The sequence below is a fragment of the Cervus canadensis genome, chromosome 26 (genome assembly GCF_019320065.1).
Source record: "Cervus canadensis isolate Bull #8, Minnesota chromosome 26, ASM1932006v1, whole genome shotgun sequence".
Lineage (NCBI taxonomy): Eukaryota > Metazoa > Chordata > Mammalia > Artiodactyla > Cervidae > Cervus > Cervus canadensis.
This window is the reverse complement of record NC_057411.1, coordinates 23,304,795-23,326,181: the sequence shown is the minus strand read 5'-3', so window position 1 is coordinate 23,326,181 and position 21,387 is coordinate 23,304,795. Positions and strand designations below refer to the sequence as shown.

Below are 21,387 nucleotides of genomic sequence, written 5' to 3'. Positions count from 1 at the left end.
CAGACTCTAGTAAGTGTTTGTTATAAATGGAGCCTACAAATAGAATCAAATTTGAAATATATATGAAGATTATTTTATTTTTATATTTTGGAATATTTTATTTGTAATAGTAAGTAATGCTTCAGATAAAGATATACAACTTCTAAAAATATCCTTTCAGTATTTTGTTTGGTTTTTAAATGGAAATATATATACATATGGTAAACAAATCAATCACATATATACAATAAAAAACTTCTTCCTCTCATCCTAGACCCACAATTTCTCTCCAGATGTTGCTATTGTTAACAATTTCCAGAAATGCACTCAACATTTTCTTTCCAAGTCCAAGCTTAGACATGTGTGTGTTTTTGTGTACAAATAGATGTGAGTGCATATAAATACAAATATACATATTCTAAGGAGAAATGGTAATATATTTACTCCTCTGAACATGGTTTTTATTCTTCAGTATACCTTAGAGATCATGCCATATCAGCACGTATAGATCTCCTTCATTCTTTTTAATGGTTGTATACTATTCCATTTTAATGACTAGACCTAATTTCTTAAATCATTTGTTTAAATTGATGGTTAACTTGTATTCTTCCATTTTTATGATACACAATGCTTCAGTGAACATTTCTGCACATAATCTTGGCTTAAAGATTATTTTAAAATACAGGTTTATATTTTTACTAGAAAAATATCCTATCCAATGTCCAATTTACTGTTGACCTTTTTCATTTTTGTTACTTTTTCGTCAAATATAAATGTTACTTATAAAACCAGCATTATATCTCTTAACCCACACATGTATACACACAGACACACACACACACACATATTATACAGATACAGGTGGGCATGTAGGTAGAGAGATAGATTATCAGGATTTTACGACACAGGCTTTTAAGTGTAGAGGGGAAAGCAGACTAAATGTAACATATAAGAAACACATACTTCTAGAATTCTCTGGAGGTCCAGTGGTTAGGACTCCGCACTTTCACTGCCAAGGACCTGTGTTTGATCCCTGGTCGAGGAACTAAGATTCCATAATCTCTGTGGTGCGGTCAAAAGGAAAAAAAAAAGAAATAGGTACTTCCAGGTCCCCTGGACTGGAGGAGATCAAATCAGTCAATCCTAAAGGAAGTCAATCCTGAATGAATATTCATTGGAAAGACTGATGCTGAAGCTGAAGCTCCAATAATTCAGCCACCTGATGAGAAGAGCTGACTCACTGGAAAAGACCCCGATGCTGAGAAAGATAGAAGGCAGGAGGAGAAGAGACGACAGAGGACGAGATGGTTGGATGGATGGCATCACCAACTCAACGGACATGAGTTTGAGCAAACACCGGGAGACGGTTAACGACAGTGAAGCTGGTGTCCTGCAGCCTATCGGGTCGCAGAGTTGGACACGACTGAGCGACTGACAAAAACAAAAGATCTCTTTATAGTGATGAGTCTCAATCCTCTGATGTCCTTCAGACCAGCAGGGTATATATATCTGCCATAGACCCTAGAATATGCTTGAGCAGTTATCTTAGAGCTTAGCCCTCAGCTTGGTATTTTCTAATTCTATACAATTTATCTAGAAGAAAGTTTTATTTTCCTGGGAAGGAAGCTGTTTTAAATCCTTAGATACATTATTAACAAATATTAAGGTGACTATATGCCAATTATATGTCAGTTAACCTATAAATAAACACTGAGATGGGATCAGCGGAAAGAAGCAGAATTAAAACACAAAATTTCCTTTAAATAACGCCTAAGAAAATAATAATAGTTGCCACTTATTTTTTTCTAGGTGCCAGGTAACTCACAACTCTGTGCAGGAGTTAGTTAACATTATCTGTATCTTTTAATTTAGGAAAACAAAACTCAGAGAGATTAAATAATGACCAATGTTACACAGCTAGACAGTGATATAGCCAGAACTTTATCAGACTCTCTGACTCTGAAGTCTTGTTTTTCCTAATTATTGTTAAAGAGGGTAAAAAATTCTTCTTCCAAATAGCATAGTAGATTCACCTTTCTTTCATGCCTCTTTTCCCCAGTGTCCTTTGATCCTTGTAACACTAGAACTCATTTGTCTATTGTGCTTCCTTTTCCTTTTGCTCTCAGTTTAGAAACACAGTCTTCAGAACATCCTTTCACAGCAGGTGGAAAACTTGTCAAAAATCCCAAGTATAGCAGAATTACCAAATTTAAAAGTGATGAAGCACTGCACAGACCATCACAGCAAGGGTACACAAGAAACTGCAAACACATCTGAGGAGAACTGGATGACTGGAGGACAGCGGTTAGAGGCAAACCTTACTGTCTGTGTGTGTGTTGGGGGGGGCGTTCTATACACATTCTTGTATATGTGTATATATATCATCTTGTATGGATTGAATTTTATTTAAACACTAAGTTCCTTTATTACCTGTTTTAAAGAGATGATTATTCAGAATGAGAGCTATTAACAAAGCCTTCTCAGGTATTTTGCATCCTGTGGTTGATACTCAGAGCTTTGGCTCTGTTTGCACCCTAGCTTTTGCCCGCCTAGCAAAAGCTTGTTGATGTAACTACTACTCAGTTCCTGACCAATCCAAAGCACTGCCACCTGATCTTTGTAAATATAGCCAGAGGATGCCATAGCCCATCATTCCACTTTCTAAATATCCTCAGTTCAGTTCAGTCACTCTTTGCGACCCCATGTCTGACTCTTTGCGACCCCATGGACTGCAGCATGCCAGGCCTCCCTGTCCATCACCAACTCCCGGAGTCCACCCAAACCCATGTCCATCGAGTCGATGATGCCATCCAATCATCTCATCCTCTGTCGTCCCCTTCTCCTGCCCTCAATCCTTCCTAGCATCAGGGTCTTTTCAAGTGAGTCAGCTCTTCGCATCAGGTGACCAAAGTATTGGAGTTTCAGCTTCAACATCAGTCCTTCCAATGAACACCCAGGACTGATCTCCTTTAGGATGGACTGGTTGGATCTCCTTGCAGTCCAAGGGACTCTCAAGAGTCTTCTCCAACACCACAGTTCAAAAGCATCAATTCTTCAGCACTCAGCTTTCTTTATAGTCCAATTCTCACATCCATACATGACTACTGTAAAAACCATAGCCTTGACTAGATGGACCTTTGTTGACAAAGTAATGTCTCTGCTTTTTAATATGCTGTCTAGGTTGGTCAGTGTGAGTTTTACACAGTAGCACCAACTCAGCATCCATAGAGAATTCAGCTTTTTGACACCCTTATATATCTTGGAGTAACATCAGTTCTTTGTGATAACTGTGTAGACATTATATTTTAACTCTACTGTGCTGTATGTCCTGACTTTTTAAAATATTATTTTAATTGGAGGATAATTACTGTATAATATTGTGATGGTTTTTGCCATACATCAACGTGAATCAGCCACAGTTATGCATGTGTCCCCCCATCCTGAAACCCCTCCCACCTCCCTCCTCACTCTATCCCTCTGAGTTGTCTCAGAGCACCAATGTCCTGACTCTTTACTGCACTCCATCCTAACTCTTTTCCTCTCTAGAGCCTGACGCTGGTCCTCACTACATCCTGACTCTGGCTTCCAGTCTTGTTAATTTAAAAATACTTGCCATGGGAAAAAATGGACTACTAATATAAAATAATCCCTTTTTAAAAAAATTACTATTTCTTGACTCTGTATTTCATTTAAACAATGAATCTGCTATTCTCTTTCCTAGATACTTACTTTAACAGGCTAATTTTAATAAGTGAAGAAGCTGCAATATTTGGAGGTTTATTCATCTGTCATGTGTCAATCATAAATATTATTTTTACTCTGTCACAGAACGATTATCCAAATGCAATATATGGAAAAGATAAAAATCGGTTACCATGGTCTCATTGGTGATGGACAGGGAAGCCTGGCATGCTGCAGTCCACGGGGTCACAGAGTCGGACGCAACTGAGAGACCGAACTGAACTGATGGTCTTATTAATGTGAATATAAACCAAATGACAAAGCTAACTTAAGAAACACATCATTGCATCAAAACCAAATCTTTGAACTTGTGGATCCAGTGGATCAATTTTTCTTGTCAGATAAAAGAATGAAGCAGTGATGGTGGTGATAAAATGTACCTTTGTCTTTCCTCCAAAGTAAGGTTGCTTCTATTCCTGAAGTTCTTTTGTATCTACTCAATGTAATAAACTTCCTTTAATCTTGGATGATGAATAGCACCTTAATCACAGGTTACACAAATGGGCACTGTTTCTTTATGGTACTTGACTTCAATTCCTTTTCCTTTTGCCACCCTAGGCTTATTGACATCCATGGTTCATGATTTTTTGTTTCTTTCAAATGCAAAGGCAGCTGTGGGGTGGGATCCTTTGAGATTAACTTAACTTCATTGCATATCAGAAGAAAAGTATATTCACCTTTTGGAATTGAAGGGCACAGACAATAAAATGAGTTCCTTCATTTATTTGTTAGTAACCAGAGCAATTGTCCCCTTCCAGCTCTTTTCCCAGCTCCTAATAATGTGCTCTTTAGAGCCAAGAGGGCTTCTTTTGAAGACTTTCCTACTGATGGGAGGCGGTTGTTTTTCTCATTCCTTTTCCTTACTTTCCCCCAAATCCAGAGTGTGTCTTTCTACCAACTTAGACTAGTTCTACCTCTGAAATTCTTGTCAGGGAAGCAGGCTGACACCCTGTCAGTGCTGTGCTGTGCCTTGCTTAGTCACTCAGTTGTGTCCGACTCCTTGCAACCCCATGGACTATAGCTCACCAGGCTCCTCTGTCCCTGGGATTCTCCAGGCAAGAATAATGGAGTGGGTGGCCATTCCCTTCTCCAGGGGATCTTCCTGACCCAGGGATCGAACCTGGGTCTCCTGCGTTGCAGGCAGATTCTTTACCATCTGAGCCACCAGGGAAGCCCATTTAGTACTGTGAAAGTAAAAAGTGAAAGTGAAAGTCACTCAGTCGTGTCTGACTCTTTACAACCCCATGGACTACATAGTCCATGGAATTCTCCAAGCCAGAATACTGGAGTGGGTAGCCTTTCCTTTCTCCAAGGGATCTTCCCAACCCAGGGATTGAACCCAGGTCTCCTGCATTGCAGACAGATTCTTTACCAGCTGAGCCACAAGAGAAGCAAGCCCACTTAGTACTGTAGCAAGTGCTAAATAACCTTACTAGAAGAATATATGCTTTATGATTAAATTATCATAGACAAGGTGCTGGAGCTCTCTCCTATTTAATCTCTGCATCTGAGCCTGGATGCCTCTCCTCTTCCACTTTTCTAGGACCCCACACACCAATTATGCCTACTTTCTTCTAGTTACACAACTAAATTTTTATCCCCAGAATCCTTTCCCATCATTATTTCAACATTACTCTCTCTCAACGTAATCCAAACAAAGCAAAACATAGGCCACTTTTGACCTATATTTCCTCTACTGCCTTGGGCTTCCCTAGTGGTTTAAACAATAAATAATCTGCTTGCCAATGCAGGGGACACAGGTTCGATCCCTGAACCGGGAAGATCCCACATGCTACAGAGTAACTAAGCCTGTGCACCACAACTATCAGGCCTGTGCCCTAGAGCCTGGGAGCCACAACTGCTGAGGCCACGTGCCACAACTACTGAAGCCTGTGTGCCCTAGAGCCCGGGCCGAGCAACAAGAGAAACCATGGCAATGAGAAGCCAGCACACTGCAACTAGAGAGTAGCCCTTGCTTGCTGTGAGATAAAGCCGTGTAGCAATGAAGACTCAGCACAGCCAAAAATAAATAAAAAGAAGATGAAGGCAAGACTAAATGTGGGCAGAATCCCTAACATGTCCACATATTGGGATTTGTCGTAGTGATAATCTGTCAAGAAGGGCTAACCCATTTTCCTTCTCGAATGGGAGATCTAAGAAAAAACAACCTCTGGGATTCCTAAATGTTGTAGAAGACGTTCTCTTCTCTTTGATACTCCAGGTCCATAGAGACAAGCCAATCAGACTTCTGTTCACTTTTTTTTTGGTGAGGAAAGGGTTTCTAGGAAACACGGAAAGTGAAGTGAAGTCGCTCAGTTGTATCCGACTCTTTGTGACCCCACATGGACTGTAACCTGCACCAGGCTCCTCCGTCCACAGGATTTTCCAGGCAAGAATATTGGAGTGGGTTGCCATTTCCTTCTCCAGGGGATCTTCCCGACCCAGGGATTGAACCCAGGTTTCCCACGTTGCAGACAGACACTTTACCCTCTGAGCCACCACGGAAGCCCTCAGGAAACACTGAACTTCCCCCTAAAAGTAGGCCAGAGTAAACAACTCAAACTTTAAATGCAATAATCTTGAAACTTTACATCTACTATTAAAAACAACAGGGCTAAAATGGAGTCACTTATGCTAAGCCCCACATTTTCTGCTTTCCCAGAAATAGAATCTTAAATGAGTCAGTCAGGAATTACCTTGTCCCCACTAGGGATATAATCTTCCTGATAGATCCCAACTACCCTCTAAAGGAAAGAGACCTTGGCACAACCAATGCACTTTTTGCTGGTATAATTTCTCTGTCCTGCCCTCTTCTGCCTAGAAAAGTCTTTCATTTTGTATAGCTCTTGGGAGCTCCTTTTTATCTGCGAGATGGGATGCTGCCCAATTCATGAATTGTTAAATAAAGCCAGGAAGATCTTTAAACTATACTCTGTTGAATTTTGTTTTTTAATGCAACTAATCTGAATGTCATTTTTTCCTAAGTCACCAGTTTAACATGAATACTGAAAGATAATCGATTGACATGATCTTTGGAGTTTGCTTTAAAATATTCCAATTAAGGAAAAAAAACATGGTTGGGAGTGGTAGTGAAGGCAGATGAAAGAAAAATGTTGGTAATTTCTGAAAGTCTAGAAATTTATCACACTTTTGAGATTTTCTACAACAAAATTTTAAAATTTTAGCTTTTTCTATTTTTCACCCTCTGAATATTTTTCTTTTCTTTTTTTTGTTTTTTTTTGGCCTACTAAAACCTGAGACGCTTGCCTGGGAAATTACATGGACAGAGGAGCCTGGTGGTCTACAGTCCATGGTATGTCAATAGTTGGACAGACCTTAGTAACTAAACATCACGGATTTGTCAGTTTCTATTATGTGAGTACTGTAAGAGGCTAAATAATTAAAAGCATTATTTGTGATTAAAAACAAAACACAAAACCTGAGGGGGGTTCTGGCCGCAGGAAGAAAACAGCACAAGCAGTCCTTCGCAAACCTCTTCTTGTCTATTCGTGAATACACTGAATCCTCAGGGGACCCTCTGATCTGTTCCACACGTTTCGCTCGTAAGCAGAGCTTTCCTATGAAACCTGTTGGAAGCCAAAATGGCATAAAGGGAGCAAGCAATTACCCCAGCACACATCTTGCTAAGGCGATAAAGCACAGATGCTCAAAGACGCAGTTCAAAGCTACGGCAAGGGAGATGCTGAGTACAGTTTCCCAAGAGAAAGCTTGGTGATGCCACCTCAGCCTCTACCAAGGCTGCTGCAAAACAGACGCTGTTATTTTCAATTTTCATCTTTTCACATAAAAGTAAAAAAAAATCACAGCTTTATACTCACAAAAATAGGTACTAATGTGGGTCTTCCATAAAACCTAAGTGGCCTGGAGTGAATTTTCCAACACCGGAAGAATATCTATATACTTTATTAACATATAACTATCTACAGATTTCATTTTATAACTAATAAAGTTGGCTTTCCACACATAACCCAAGGTGGGGGGGGGGGCGTTATTAAATCTCCGCCGGCATCATCAGTTACAACCAATTTCCTCCAGAAGCGGTGCTTTGGCCCCTCACCTCACAAGGCGAGAGAAAGCGCCCGGCGTCGGGCGTCTCCAGGGGGCAGCCCTCTCAGAACCGGAAGTCCTCTTCAGGCCTCAGTTTCCACAAAGTGAAAGAACCGCCGGCGGGTCGTACCGGTCCCCGGCCCCGCCCTACCAGCGGGCAGCCACGCCCCGAGGGCGGAGACCGGGCGGAGCCGCGAGCTCTCCTCCGCCTCCTCCCGACTCGCCGCTGCCCCCGGTGCCGGCGGCGCATGTGCCTGGCCACCCCTCCCCGGCCCTGGATTCCACTTCCTCTCCGCTGGCGCTGCCGCCGCAGCCGCCTTCAGGCCCCGCGCCGCCTCCGGAGTCCATGGCCGGGACGCGCTGGGTGCTCGGGGCGCTGCTCCGCGGTTGCGGCTGCAACTGCAGCAGCTGCCGGCGCACCGGCGCCGCCTGCCTGCCCTTTTACTCGACCGCCGGCTCCTTTCCCTCGGGAGTCTCGGGCCGCCGCCGCCTGCTGCTGCTGCTCGGGGCCGCCGCGGCCGCCGCCTCTCAGACGCGGGGCTTCCAGAGCGGGCCTGTGACTGCCGGGAGGCTGGCGGGCCCTCCCACCGTGGCCGCGTCCGCCGCCGCCTCGTACCCGGCCCTGCGCGCCCCTTTGCTGCCGCAGTCACTGGCGGCGGCTGCGGCGGGCCCGGCGCGGGGCTACAGCCAGGTACGTGGGTGCCGCGAAGGGCTGCGCGCCGGACCCTCCCCGGCCGCGCGCCCGCTCCCCGCGGCGTGCGTCTCGCCGGCGCGCGCGGGGTTCCGCGGCACGCGCCGCACCCCCCTTCCGCTCCCACCCCCGCCCGCCCAGTCCTCCTATTGGGCCCCAGAACAAGGGACGCTTTCCCCGGCCTCGGCTTTTCTCCTTGTTTTTGTTCTCTTCTCGAGTCTGTGGTCGGTTGGGCAGTGTAAGTGTGACTGGGGGTGAATGTTGAGGCCTTGTTTCCCGCCGGCCTATGGTAGGTTTTGTGAGGCGGTCTCCGTCCCCGCCGCGCATCCCTGTCGCTCCCCGCCCCCCTGGTCGTGAAGTTGGGAGGCTGGACCCCCGGAGGGTCGGGACTTTCTGTGTCGCCCGAGCTCTAGGCCTGGGCGGCCCTTGGCGCACCTCGCGGTCCGCTGCTGCGAAGCTTCCCGCACTCGCGTGGGCTGGGTTGGTGGGGGGGTGGGGGGCAGAAGCAGGCTGGTCCCCGGCGCTGTCCTTGCTCTCGAGTCCCCGGGGAAAGGCGGGTTGCCCCAGTTACTGAAGGTCACCTCCGCCTCCTCTGACGGAAGGTCCTTTAGGACCGTGGGTCACCGCCGGTGGGAAGGACAGCTTGGAGACCGATATGGGGGGAGGGGGGCCGAGGAGAGAAGGCGTCTGGGGCTGATGATGACTTGGGGACCCAGGAGTGAGTCTATAGTAATTTACTTGTTTTTTCAGTGAGTGTGTACGGTTTGCGAATATTTGTGCCTCGTAGGAAGCTTTCCTTCTGCTTGTTAGCGTGGCGTCTGGGAAATGTCAGCACACTTTTTTGACCACCATGTTCCTGATGCCTTGGGTCATATTTATCTTAATTCAGTTTGTGCTTCTCCTTGAACTTAGGGAAACTGGGAAGCTGATCAGCATGGCTGATGTCTGCCAGTGGCTGAGCTAATGGATTTGAATCCGGGCCCAATAGTTTTTGCTGCCCTTTTTTGTAAAAGCTTGTGATGTTTATGGAATTCTGGGAAAATGGGGAATGTTGTTTTGATTAAAAGAAAATAGTATGCCTTTTTGACCTGGCTGCTCTCTTTTTCTGGTATTTGTTTCTGTGAATTTGGCTAATATAATGATATGTGTTGAGCCTTCACTAGTATTATACTGTGCTTGCATTATTGATTCCTTAAGATTATTTAAATCTTCGTGAAAATGACGGGAACATAAAAAACAGTGAAGTATCTCTCTTGAGTAGAATGCAAGTCACTTGACTTAAAAGCCTATCTTCCCTTGTTGATAATCGTAGTGCTTGTTGCATTCTTATTAAATACGTATTAGGCCTCTGCTAGACGTTTACATTTATCATTGACTTCTTACAATTAGACAAATTTTCATGTAAATGGTAGGATGATACAAAGGAATCCGTTTCCTTAGCCTAGTAGAGTGCAAGTCTTAAAACCCGAGTTGTCTTCCCTGGCTATGGTTCTGGTGCTTGTTAGAACCTTGTTATGTTCCACTTTTTGTTTAGTCTGGTAAAATAAGAGTATTTTGGATATATCTCAAGCTCCAGTTGCCTCACACTACTGCTTTTGCGATTAATGATCTTTTACTTATTCAGTTGACCTGACATGCCTGTTGACAGGTTAGGCTTTCCAAGCATCCTGCTGACTTGTTGATTTATGCACTCCTAAATGTCTTTTATTAGCTCCCCTTTGCCTACCAGTTTAAGGACACACACTGAGCTTAACACTCCAGTCCCTCTGCTGTGTGGTACCCAGTTCCTTTTGCCAGCTCATCTTCTTTGGCTCCTAATTGCACCCTGCAGTTTAGCCAAATGCAATTATTGCTGTTTTGCAAATGGGCTTCTGTTCCTACTGTTTGTTCCCCTTACTTCTCAGACTGGAATGTCTGGCCTTTATATATTGCTCTCAGAATTCTAGCCTTCCTTCAGTGCTCATCTCATATCTTGTCTTGATTCTTTTGTTTGTGCTCTGTTTTCAATTTCTATAATATCTTGTATCGTAGCTGTAACACTTAAAACATCTTGTCTGTGTCCTTGTCCTATGCTACATGCTAAGCTTTTTGAGATGGAAGCCTAGTTATCGCCTACTGTAGTTAGGAGGTGTTTATATATTTGTCCAGTTGAAGGGACCTCTCTTGTCCTGCCTTAACTAAAACACTATTAGGTGTAATTTGAGATTGATAAATTTAAAAACAAGCCTGGAATAAAATTTACGTTCTGCCAAGCCATTAGGCTGTGTATGCTTCTTGCTTTAGGATGTGCAATGTAAGCCAGAACAGGATGAGTTAGATTTGTGAATTTTCCTTGCCTCTGAAATAACAAATTGTCCCTAAAGAATAACATTCAGAGTGTTTTTGTAGAAATAAACATTTGTTAAGTACGTGTTCAAGAAATATTTCTGCAATTCTTCATTTCTCTTGGAAGGAATCCAAAACTACCTACCTGGAGGACCTTCCACCTCTCCCTGAGTATGAATTGCCTCCGTCCAAGTTGGGAGAGGAAGTGGATGATGTTTATCTCATTCGAGCTCAAGGATTACCATGGTCCTGCACTGTAGAAGATGTCCTTAGCTTTTTCTCAGGTATATTTTATGTATGTGCGTAAAAGGTAGTCCCATAAAATCCAAGTTAGACTATGCTGTAGACATCTTATTTGATGAATGGAAATTGTCACATTCTGGGGACATCATATATATTATTTGTCATATATACCAGATTTAAAGACCTTAAATACAGCAAAAATTTTAAAGTTAAAACTGTATGGTATGAAACCAGTTTTCTCAGAAGTTTTAATATGTGCATAACCTGTTAGTGGAAATACGTTAGAATATACTTGAGTAGTTCTTTGTGTAACACGTATATTTGTTGTTATTGTTCCCTTAGTAACATGTTTGAAGGTATTATGGTTGATCTTAATCTTTTGTATCTTCCTATGATTTTAATTTTCCTGCTTCTTAAGAGGCTTCTAGAAGATGCTGACTTAAATGTTACATGTTAAATGAACATGTAATACTATATTAAGTACTTGATGTGCGTTGTATTTACATCTTCAACTTGCTCCCAATATAAGGAGTGTGCAGTTTGGGGATGTCTTTTCTTTGGTAATGAAAAAGAGGAAAAGTTAAATTATGTTGCAAAATTATTCTGATAGGAGATATTTTAGAGTTCTTATGGATATGGTCATAACAAAGAAGACACTTATGCATAAACATAACCATATTTTAATTCTTTGAATGATGTTAAACCAATTGTAGAAACATTTGGAAGGATATATTAATCACATTTTGTGTTGAGCCTAACCTGATTTGCCATTTACTGATCATGAGGTCATAAACTTATGTGATAAGGTTTGCTTATCTTTTCCACACGGAACATTTAAGAGACTACCACCATTAGCATTTGGATGCCTTTGGTGCTGAAGGTTTGTGTAAGGAAAATGGCGGGCAGTTTGGATACTGCTTCATTTTGTTGTTGGAAGATTGCAAATCTGATGACTTGTATTGATATGATTGAGCTAAAACTTTGATTTCTGGTTTTGATTGATTTTACTCACAAACTTTCAGACTGCAGAATTCGCAACGGTGAGAATGGAATTCACTTCCTCTTAAATAGAGATGGGAAACGAAGGGGTGATGCCTTAATTGAAATGGAGTCAGAGCAGGATGTGCAAAAAGCCTTAGAAAAACACCGCATGTACATGGGGCAGCGGTATGTGGAAGGTACGTGAAGTCATATTATTGCTTTTTGGGATCATCACGTTAGACTGTACTTTTCAAGGCAGTACTTTTCATTTGATCCTATGTTAAATATTATGAATAGTGAAGTAGTTAGATACTGTGAATAACCCTTTTCCAAGGTGGGAAAATGAAGCCAAAAATAATCTCTGTTTCTTGTCTGTAAAATGAGGATGTTGACAGAGTTTACCTCTGATGTTGTGATGTTACAGCTGGCTCAGGGTAAACATCTGACAAATGTCATTTATTATTTTCACCAGAGAAGTATTAATACATATGTTTTTAGAGTCTTATATAACCTACCCAATGTGATTATTTTTAATGGATTCTTTGTTATGTAAATCTTGCATACTTTTTGTGCTCTTTTGCTTAGTCTATGAGATAAACAATGAAGATGTGGATGCCTTAATGAAGAGCCTGCATGTCAAGTCTGCACCTGTGGTAAATGATGGCGTGGTTCGCTTGAGAGGACTTCCTTATAGTTGCAATGAGAAAGACATCGTAGATTTCTTTGCAGGTGCTTTTCAGTTATATCATGTTTGGGACCTCATTTCATCTTCCTCTGGGTTTCCGTAGTGGCTTAGTGGTAAAGAATCCGCCTGCCAGTGCAGGAGACTTCAGTTCAGTCCCTGGGTCAGGAAGATCCCCTGGAGAAGGAAGTGACAATCCACTTCACTATTCTTGCCTGGGAAATCCCATAATCAGGGGAGCCTGGCAGGCTAGAGCCCATGGAGTCAAAAAGAGTCAGACATGACTAAGTGACTAAACAACAGCCAACAGTCTTCTCCCTCCGTTGTTTCCTTTTATCTCAGGTGAACATTTTCCTAGTCAGTCAGTTCAGTTGTGTTCAGTTGCTAAGTCGTGTCTGACTCTTTGCAACCCCATGGACTGCAGCAGGCCAGGCCTCTCTGACCATTGCTAATTCCCGGAGTTTGCTCAAAATCATGTCCATTGAGTTGGTGATCCATCCAACCATCTCATCCTCTGTCATCGCCTTCTCCTCCCGCTTTCAGTCTTTCCCAACATCACAGTCTTTTCAGATGAGTTAGTCCTTCACATCAGGTGACCAAAGTATTGGAGTTTTAGCTTCAGCATTAATCCTTCCAGTGAATATTCAGGATTGATTTCCTTTAGGATGGGCTGGCTGGATCTCCTTGCAGTCCATGGGACTCTCCGTAGTCTTCAACACCAGAGTTCGAAAGCATCAATTCTCCGGTGCTCAGCTTTCTTTATAGTCCTACTTTCACATCCATACATGACTACTGGAAAAACGATAGCTTTGACTAGACGGACCTTTGTTGGAAAAGTAATGTCTCTGCTTTTGAATATGCTGTCTAGGTTGGTTATAGCTTTTCTTCCAAGGAGTAAGCATCTTTAAATTTCATGGCTGCAGTCACAATCTGCAGTGATTTTGGAGCCCAAGAAAATAAAGTCTCTCACTGTTTCCCCATCTATTTGCCATGAAGTGATGGGACCAGATGCTATGATCTCAGTTTTCTGAATGTTGAGTTGTTTTTTTTTTTTTTCCAGCCTCTATCTCCGCCCACTCCGAATGTTGAGTTTTAAGCCAACTTTTTCAGTCTCCTCGTTCACTTTCATCAAGAGGCTCTTTAGTTCTCTTTCTGCCGTATGGGTGGTGTCACCTGCATATCTGAGGTTATTGTTATTTTTCCCGGCAATCTTGATTCCAGCTTGTGCTTCATCCAGCCCAGCATTTCTCATGATGTACTCTGCATATAAGTTAAATAAGCAGGGTGACAATATACAGCCTTGAAGTACTCCTTTTTCTATTTGGAACCAGTCTGTTGTTTCATGTCCAGTTCTAACTGTTACTTCCTGACCTGCGTACAGGTTTCTCAAGAGGCAGGTCAGGTGGTCTGGTATTCCCATCTCTAAGAATTTTCTACAGTTTGTTGTGATCCACACAGTCAAAGGCTTTGGCATAGTCAATAAAGTAGGAATAGATGTTTTTCTGGAACTCTTCCTTTTTTGATGATCCAACAGATGTTGGCAATTTGATCTCTGGTTCCACTGCCTTTTCTAAAACCAGCTTGAACATCTGGAAGTTCACAGTTCATGTACTGTTGAAACCTGGCTTGGAGAATTTTGAGCATCACTTTACTAGCGTGTGAGATGAGTGCAATTGTGTGGTAGTTTGAGCATTCTTTGGCATTGCCTTTCTTTGGGATTGAAATGAAAACTGACCTTTTCCAGTCCTGTGACCACTGCTGAGTTTTCCACATTTGCTGGCATATTGAGTGCAGCACTTTCACAGCATCATCTTTCAGGAATTGAAATAGCTCAACTGGAATTCCATCACCTCCAGCAGCTTTGCTCATAGTGACGCTTCCTACGGCCCACTTGTTTAGGGTAGAAGTCTTCATTTGGAGTTGCAGTATTTATAGGTTATATAAGTATTTTGACCTATCATGCTGATCTTTGAGGGTGTCATATTTAAAAGTGATTTCACGTGAAGTTTTTATTTTTTTTCTATAAGAAAAACATTCTTTCATAAAAGTGGCTGTATTTGTCTAAGACAGCAATTTATATGACTTAAAAGCATTAATATCTAATTCTTAGCAGTAAGATATGCATCAGTAGTGATGTTACTCTAAATTTCTATTTCCCCTAATCTGTAATTAATGGCAAAAAAAAGAGAGAGAGTTGTTTTTTAGATGGACTTCTTGGACCCTAAACATTCTGGGAATAGGTGGGTGTTACTGGCTTTTGACTGCATAATAATTTTCTTCCCATTGGGCAGGTATAGGCTTTGAGACTGGCAAACTAGCCACACAATTTTACTAATAAAATTAAAAAAGAAATTCTTAGTATGTGATTGAATGTATTAAGTCGTAAGACTAAAAAAGCTCCTGTTAAGCAGCACTAATTTGTAATAATTTTTGAACACCTAGGACTAAATATAGTAGACATTACTTTTGTCATGGATTATAGAGGGAGAAGAAAAACAGGAGAAGCCTATGTGCAGTTTGAAGAACCAGAAATGGCCAGCCAAGCCCTTTTGAAACACAGGGAAGAAATTGGCAACCGGTGAGTGAAGCAGATAGTAAAGATGTAGAAAGATCAAACATTGGGTCATTCTGATGAACACAGTGTAACATGACTGTAAAATTATTTCAATACAGACATGAACTGTCACATGTCCATCACTTAGATAAATAAATTGGTAACATTTGTTGTATTTGCTGCATCTGTTTTTTCAGTTTGTCTTTTCTTTTTTTAACATGATCTCAATATTTATTATCTAATGGCAGTCCATAATCACATTTTCCTGTTTATACCCAGAGTGTTCTTTTCTAGTTGCCTTCTTTTCCCCCACCAAAATCTAGACATGGTCCACACGTTGCATTTGATTGTTTTGCTTCCAATTCTGTTAAGTTTGAGCAAATCCCCTTTCCCTGTTTATTCCCTTCTCCTTTTTATTATTTTTTTTCCCATTAGGCCATGCCACGTAGCTTGTGGGATCTATGTTCCCCAAATGGGGATTGAACCCACACCCACAGCAATAAAAGCACTGAGTCCTAGCCACTTGACCACCAGAGAATTCACCTCCCCCCCGTCCCCAACCTCTTTTAAAATCCAGTTGGCTTTTGAAGAAATTGAGTCAGAGGTCCTGTATAGTGTCTCACATTCTGTATTTATATTTTTGCTTCCTCATGGTGTCCTTTATCTTACTTCTTTGTATCCTGTGTTATTTCCTGATAACCAGATGTTAAACTCTCGGATTTATTCGGGTTAACATTTTAATATGGATACTCGATAGAGGTTTACCAGTTGCTCAGCGGTAAAGAATCTGCCTACTAATGCAAGAGATGTGGGTTGGATCCCTGGGTTGGGAAGATCCATGCTGGACAAGGAAATGGCAACCCACTCCAGTAATCCTGCCTGGAAAATTCCATGGACAGGAGCCTGGTAGGCTAGGGTCCATGTGGTCACAAAGAGTTGGACACAGTTAAGCATGAGCACAATAAATCTCTTTAGTAAATTTAAGAAAAGTTGCCCGTCTAGGTCTGTAAATGCAAATGACTCCTATAATTTGAGCTTGATAACCTAATTTGGAAAAGCATTGTTCAGTAAAAGGAAACTGGTTCCAGAAGCTTGAATATAATAGTTCCACAGCCATACAGAAAGGAAGTTAGAACTGACATTTAGTTCATGAATTCTCCTTAGCCTCTAGTTAAGTCCTGAGGCAAGTTAGCTCGTCATATACAGTGACTTTTAATGTCTTGGCAGATATGATGAATTTTCACAGAAGTGATTTGTAAGACCTCAAGAGATTATTAATCAACTGTATTAAAAAAATAACAAAACCTTTCTTAACAGATTCTTTTTATATATACAGTTGACCTTTGCATATTGTCGTTGTGAAGTGAAATGGGGTAGAAAACATTGGTAAAAGAAAACTGTTTTCTTGGAGAGGATTAAATCATTGACCTGGTCTGTTGAGAGTACTTTTTCATGGGTTAATGTCTATGTCCATTCTTACTTTTTTCCCCACCTGTTATCTTTGGACACCCATGTTTGTTAACCTTTGAAAATATATATGCATATTTTATTTTAAAAGAGTTCACTATGAAGTTAATGTGTACATATTTACTTTTGTTTTGACATAGATATATAGAGATATTTCCAAGCAGAAGGAATGAAGTTCGAACACATGTTGGTTCTCATAAGGGAAAGAAAATAGCATCTTCTCCCACTGCTAAATATATAACTGAGCCAGAAATGGTCTTTGAAGAGCATGAAGTAAATGAGGATGTCCGACCCATGACAGCTTTTGAAAGTGAGAAGGAAATAGGTGAGGACTTGCCTCTTATTGAAACTCATTGGGTCTGCCTTGTATGTTTTGATATTTGTTAAAAAAAAAACAAAAACAAAAACCTGTTTTATGACCATGTTGTATGATATTGTAAGAGTATAGGATAAAGGGTATTGAGTTAAATATTTAATATATCTTTGAGTGTAGTGTGTACTGTGAACACAGAGTCTTCCCTCAGTATTCACAGGGGGTTGGGTCCAGTACTCGTCATGGATACCAGAACCCATGAATGCTCAAGTCTGATAGTCAGCCCTCTGTATCCAGAGGTTCCACATACAGGGTATGAAGTGTTGACTATACAGGCCGAAGATACAAGTTTTTAAAAACTTTACTTATTTTTTTGTAGATTCTGTGTCAAAAGCTAGGTTTCACATATATAACAAAAAGAAGTAAGTTTGTCAGCATTTTAAACTTAAGTTGGGAAAAGATGTGTGTAAGAAAGCAGGATTGTTGACAAAGGAAGGAATGTTGTCTACCTCTGTATTTAATTATTCCTTTGATTCTTAATCCCAAAACAGTGTTTAGAATCTTGAAAGTTTGATAAATACATTCTAAGTTTGTGCCCTAGAAATATCCCATTACCATATTAATTTTTTTTAAGTGATTATAACCCAGGAAATTTTTCTTGCCTTTATTTTTTCATTCATAATCGTTTTTCCTTCTCTTTGTTGTTAGAGAAAGATACATTCTTTATAATCTGGTAATGGTTTGAGACACTAAATCCTTATAAGTGTTCAGGTGATATCTGTTAGTGGGGGAAATTTCAGATGACTGGCTTTTAAAATGGAAGCCCTCTTCCTTATGATTTGAAGAGGAATTGAGGATTTTGACATTAAAGTCATTTCTAATTGCAGTCTGCTAATAATTCCTGAAGCTTTGATGTTCCTGACAGTGCTTTTTGTTCTACTTGCAGAATTGCCTAAGGAGATGTCAGAAAAGCTTCCAGAGGCTGTTGATTTTGGAACTACGTCTTCACTACATTTTGTCCACATGAGAGGATTGCCTTTCCAAGCCAATGCCCAAGACATTATAAATGTGTGTGGCAGTAAGATATCCAATCTCAATAGCTTTGAACAACAGTTCTGAAGTTTTGAACTTCTATTTGGGGAAGGTAGAGAAGAAAAGTAACAGTGATTCTGTAGTATCTTTGGACAGCAAGATGGCATCTCCATGACTCTAGAAGCTTGTTTTATTTTCGTTGGCTGAGAAGTGTGGGTTTTATTACATTTAAAGTCATATATATGTAATGGATAAGAAGATTTTACAGATGTAGAATAATATGGTATAGGTTTAGTATTCAAAGTAAAAAATTTTTTTATTTTACGATAGATACTATATGAAATGAAAAGATATGAAACAACAAAGTACTTACTGATTTTCTGAACTTGAGGATGTATACTTAAGGTAGATCCAAAACCGGAGCCTTCAGTTAGCAGTGGGGCATCAGAATGGTCTTCATTATTTCAAAAAGCCTAATAGGAATCATGTCTTTACCCAAATGAAGGTTACATAGTCTCATTAAAGAGTTGCTTTCTGTTGCTTTGATTTGGAATATTAACCACTCATTGTGGTAGATCTGTTTAGGTGGTATGGTAAGAAAATGATTATTAGCTGCATATCTGATTAAAACATGGTAAAAATGAATGATTATTAAAAAATGAAGTATTTTTGATGGGTGATTTTTTTAGAAACACAGAAGGATGTATGTGGGAGAAATAATATAAGTAGTCCTTGTTGGTATAAAGGAAAGTTTGAAAACTATTTGTATATTATTGTGTTTATAGTGTAAGTTCTCTGTGAACAGATATTTGAAATATAACCTTGAGTTCTAAGAAGATCAGAAGAGCCAAAAGAAGTGGTAGATGTGTAATTCCATAGTTGCTTAAAGAGATTTCCTAAAAATAAACTTATTAGATGTATGAATTAGAGTCTGAAAGAAAAGTGCAGTGCCACCAGACTTCTAGAAATTGGACCTAGTAACATTATGTTCCTTTTGGCTCCCTTTGTTTGTTTAGTTTTTTGCTCCATTGAAGCCTGTTAGAATCACCATGGAATACAGTTCCAGTGGGAAGGCCACTGGAGAAGCTGATGTGCACTTCGATACCCATGAGGATGCTGTTGCAGCTATGCTCAAGGATCGGTCCCATGTTCGTAAGTGCTGCCCATGATTTTTGTTATCAATTTTGACAACAAATCCCTTTTTCTGTTGTAGAGTTTACCCAGAAGTCTTTCATTGGGGAACTGTACTCTGCTATTACTATTAAGTAAATGTAAAGAGGACAAAATTCTACATTATAATGAGAAGCATTTGTCTATTTACTATTCTGTATATTTCTATCCAGAGTTAGGAGGTTTTTTTGGTTTTGTTTTAGTTTTTACCTGAGGAAAGGATGGGACAGAGGGTTTGAGTTGCTGGCTAAACTCAAAAAAATGGCTACAATATTACTTCTGCCTTTGTAATTTTTTAAAAATGGACTCTTTTATGTTATTCTCAGACCATAGGTATATTGAATTGTTCCTGAATTCATGTCCGAAAGGAAAATAAGACTTCAAAGGATTCCAGTTATAATAAGGTAAATTTAAGAGGTAGACTTGTGGAAATTACTTTCAGTTGATAAATTAATCATTAACTCACTAATTTGTAATATGTAAAACCATCTTCATTTTAATAAAGATCAAACTAATCATGATTGAAGCCTCACTATAAGAAATGAAATTCTTCTGGGAAATAGAATTCATTATAATCCTGTAGTGGCTTTATTTTCCCATTAGAATCTCTTTGCATCATTCCCAGCATTCATCTTGCTATGTGTCTAAAAAGAACTCCTCACCTTTAGTAGCTGCATATTATATTATAATACACTGAAAATGTGCCTCATATTAGCTTGTCTTCCTAAAAAATTGACTTGACATTTCTTAGTTCTAAGGTACAGCCTTGTCTAACTCAGTGAAACTATGAGCCGTGCCTTGTAGGGCCATGCAAGATGGACAGGTCATGGTGGAGAGTTTTCTGACAAAATGTGGTCTACTAGAGAAGTAAATGGCAAACCACTTCAGTATTGCCTTGAGAACCTTATGAACAGTATGAAAAGGCAAAAAGATATAACACTGAAAGATTAATTCCCCAGGTTGGTAGGTGCCTGGTATGCTGCTGGAGAGGAGTGAAGAAGTAACTTGAGAAAGGATGAAGAGACCAGACCCAAAGCAAAAACAATACCCAGTGGTTGATGTGACTGGTGGTGGAAGTAAAGTCTGATGCTGTAAAGAACTATATAGCATAGGAACCTGGAATGTTAGGTCCATGAATCGAGGTAAATTGGAAGTGATCAGACAGGAGATGGCAAGAGTGAACATTGACATTTTAGGAATCAGTGAGCTAAAATGGACTGGGATGGACGAATTTAACTCCAGTGGTCATGTATGGATGTGAGAGTTGAACTGTAAAGAAAGCTGAGCACCAGAGAATTGATGCTTTTGAACTGTGGTGTTGGAGAAGACTCTTGAGGGTCCCTTGGACTGCAAGGAGAGCCAACCAGTCCATCCTAAAGGAGATCAGTCCTGAGTGTTCATTGGAAGGACTGATGTTGAAGCTGAAGCTCCAATTCTTTGGCCACTTGGTGCAAAGAGCTGACTCATTTGAAAAGACCCTGATGCTGGGAAAGATTGAGGGCAGGAGGAAAAGGGGACGACAGAGGATGAGATGGTTGGATGGCATCGCTGACTCATTGGACGTGAGTTTGGGTAAACTCCACGAGTTGGTGATGGACAGGGAGGCCTGGTGTGCTGCGGTCCATGGGGTCACAAAGAGTCGGACACGACTGAGCAACTGAACTGAACTGAACCATTATATATACTACTGTGGGCAAGAATCCCTTAGAAGAAATGGAATAGCCATCATGGTCAACAAGAGTCTGAAATGCAGTTCTGGGGTGCAATCTCAAAAATGACAGAATGATCTCGTTTGTTTCCAAGGCAAACCATTCAATATCACAGTAATCCAAGTTTGTGCCCCAACCAGTAATACTGAAGAAGCTGAAGTTGAATAGTTCTATGAAGACCTACAAGACCTTCTAGAACTAACACCCAAAAAAGATGTTCTTTTCATCATAGGCAAATGGAATGCAAAAGTAGGAAGTCAGGAGATACCTGGAGTAACAGGCAAATTTGGCCTTGGAGTACAAAATGAAGCAGGACAAAGGCTAACAGAGTTTTGCCAAGAGACGCACTGGTCATAGCAAACACCCTCTTCAACAACACACGAGAAAACTCTACACATGGACATCACCAGATGGTCAATACCAAAATCAGAT

At 40.8% G+C, this 21,387-nt stretch overlaps 1 protein-coding gene across 6 annotated transcripts in view; it reads left to right on the top strand.

The window, feature by feature from the left end:
- The window catches only part of GRSF1 (G-rich RNA sequence binding factor 1), a 48,583-nt gene that overhangs the window by 22,976 nt on the left and 4,220 nt on the right, over positions 1-21,387 (top strand). For 4 of the 6 annotated variants that reach the window (XM_043448510.1, XM_043448509.1, XM_043448512.1 and 1 more), the window contains 9 exons: positions 6,980-7,033; positions 10,932-11,088; positions 12,070-12,225; positions 12,614-12,757; positions 15,153-15,288; positions 16,872-17,056; positions 17,991-18,112; positions 19,093-19,228; positions 19,573-19,650. In XM_043448510.1, coding sequence (XP_043304445.1) covers positions 6,980-7,033; positions 10,932-11,088; positions 12,070-12,225; positions 12,614-12,757; positions 15,153-15,288; positions 16,872-17,056; positions 17,991-18,112; positions 19,093-19,228; positions 19,573-19,622 — 1,140 coding nt within the window. In that variant the 3' untranslated portion in view covers positions 19,623-19,650. Of the gene's footprint in view, positions 1-6,979; positions 7,034-7,996; positions 8,480-8,627; positions 8,769-10,931; positions 11,089-12,069; positions 12,226-12,613; positions 12,758-15,152; positions 15,289-16,871; positions 17,057-17,990; positions 18,113-19,092; positions 19,229-19,572; positions 19,651-21,387 lie in introns of those variants that run through there. The other 2 variants (XM_043448508.1, XM_043448513.1) reach the window with 2 other exon arrangements.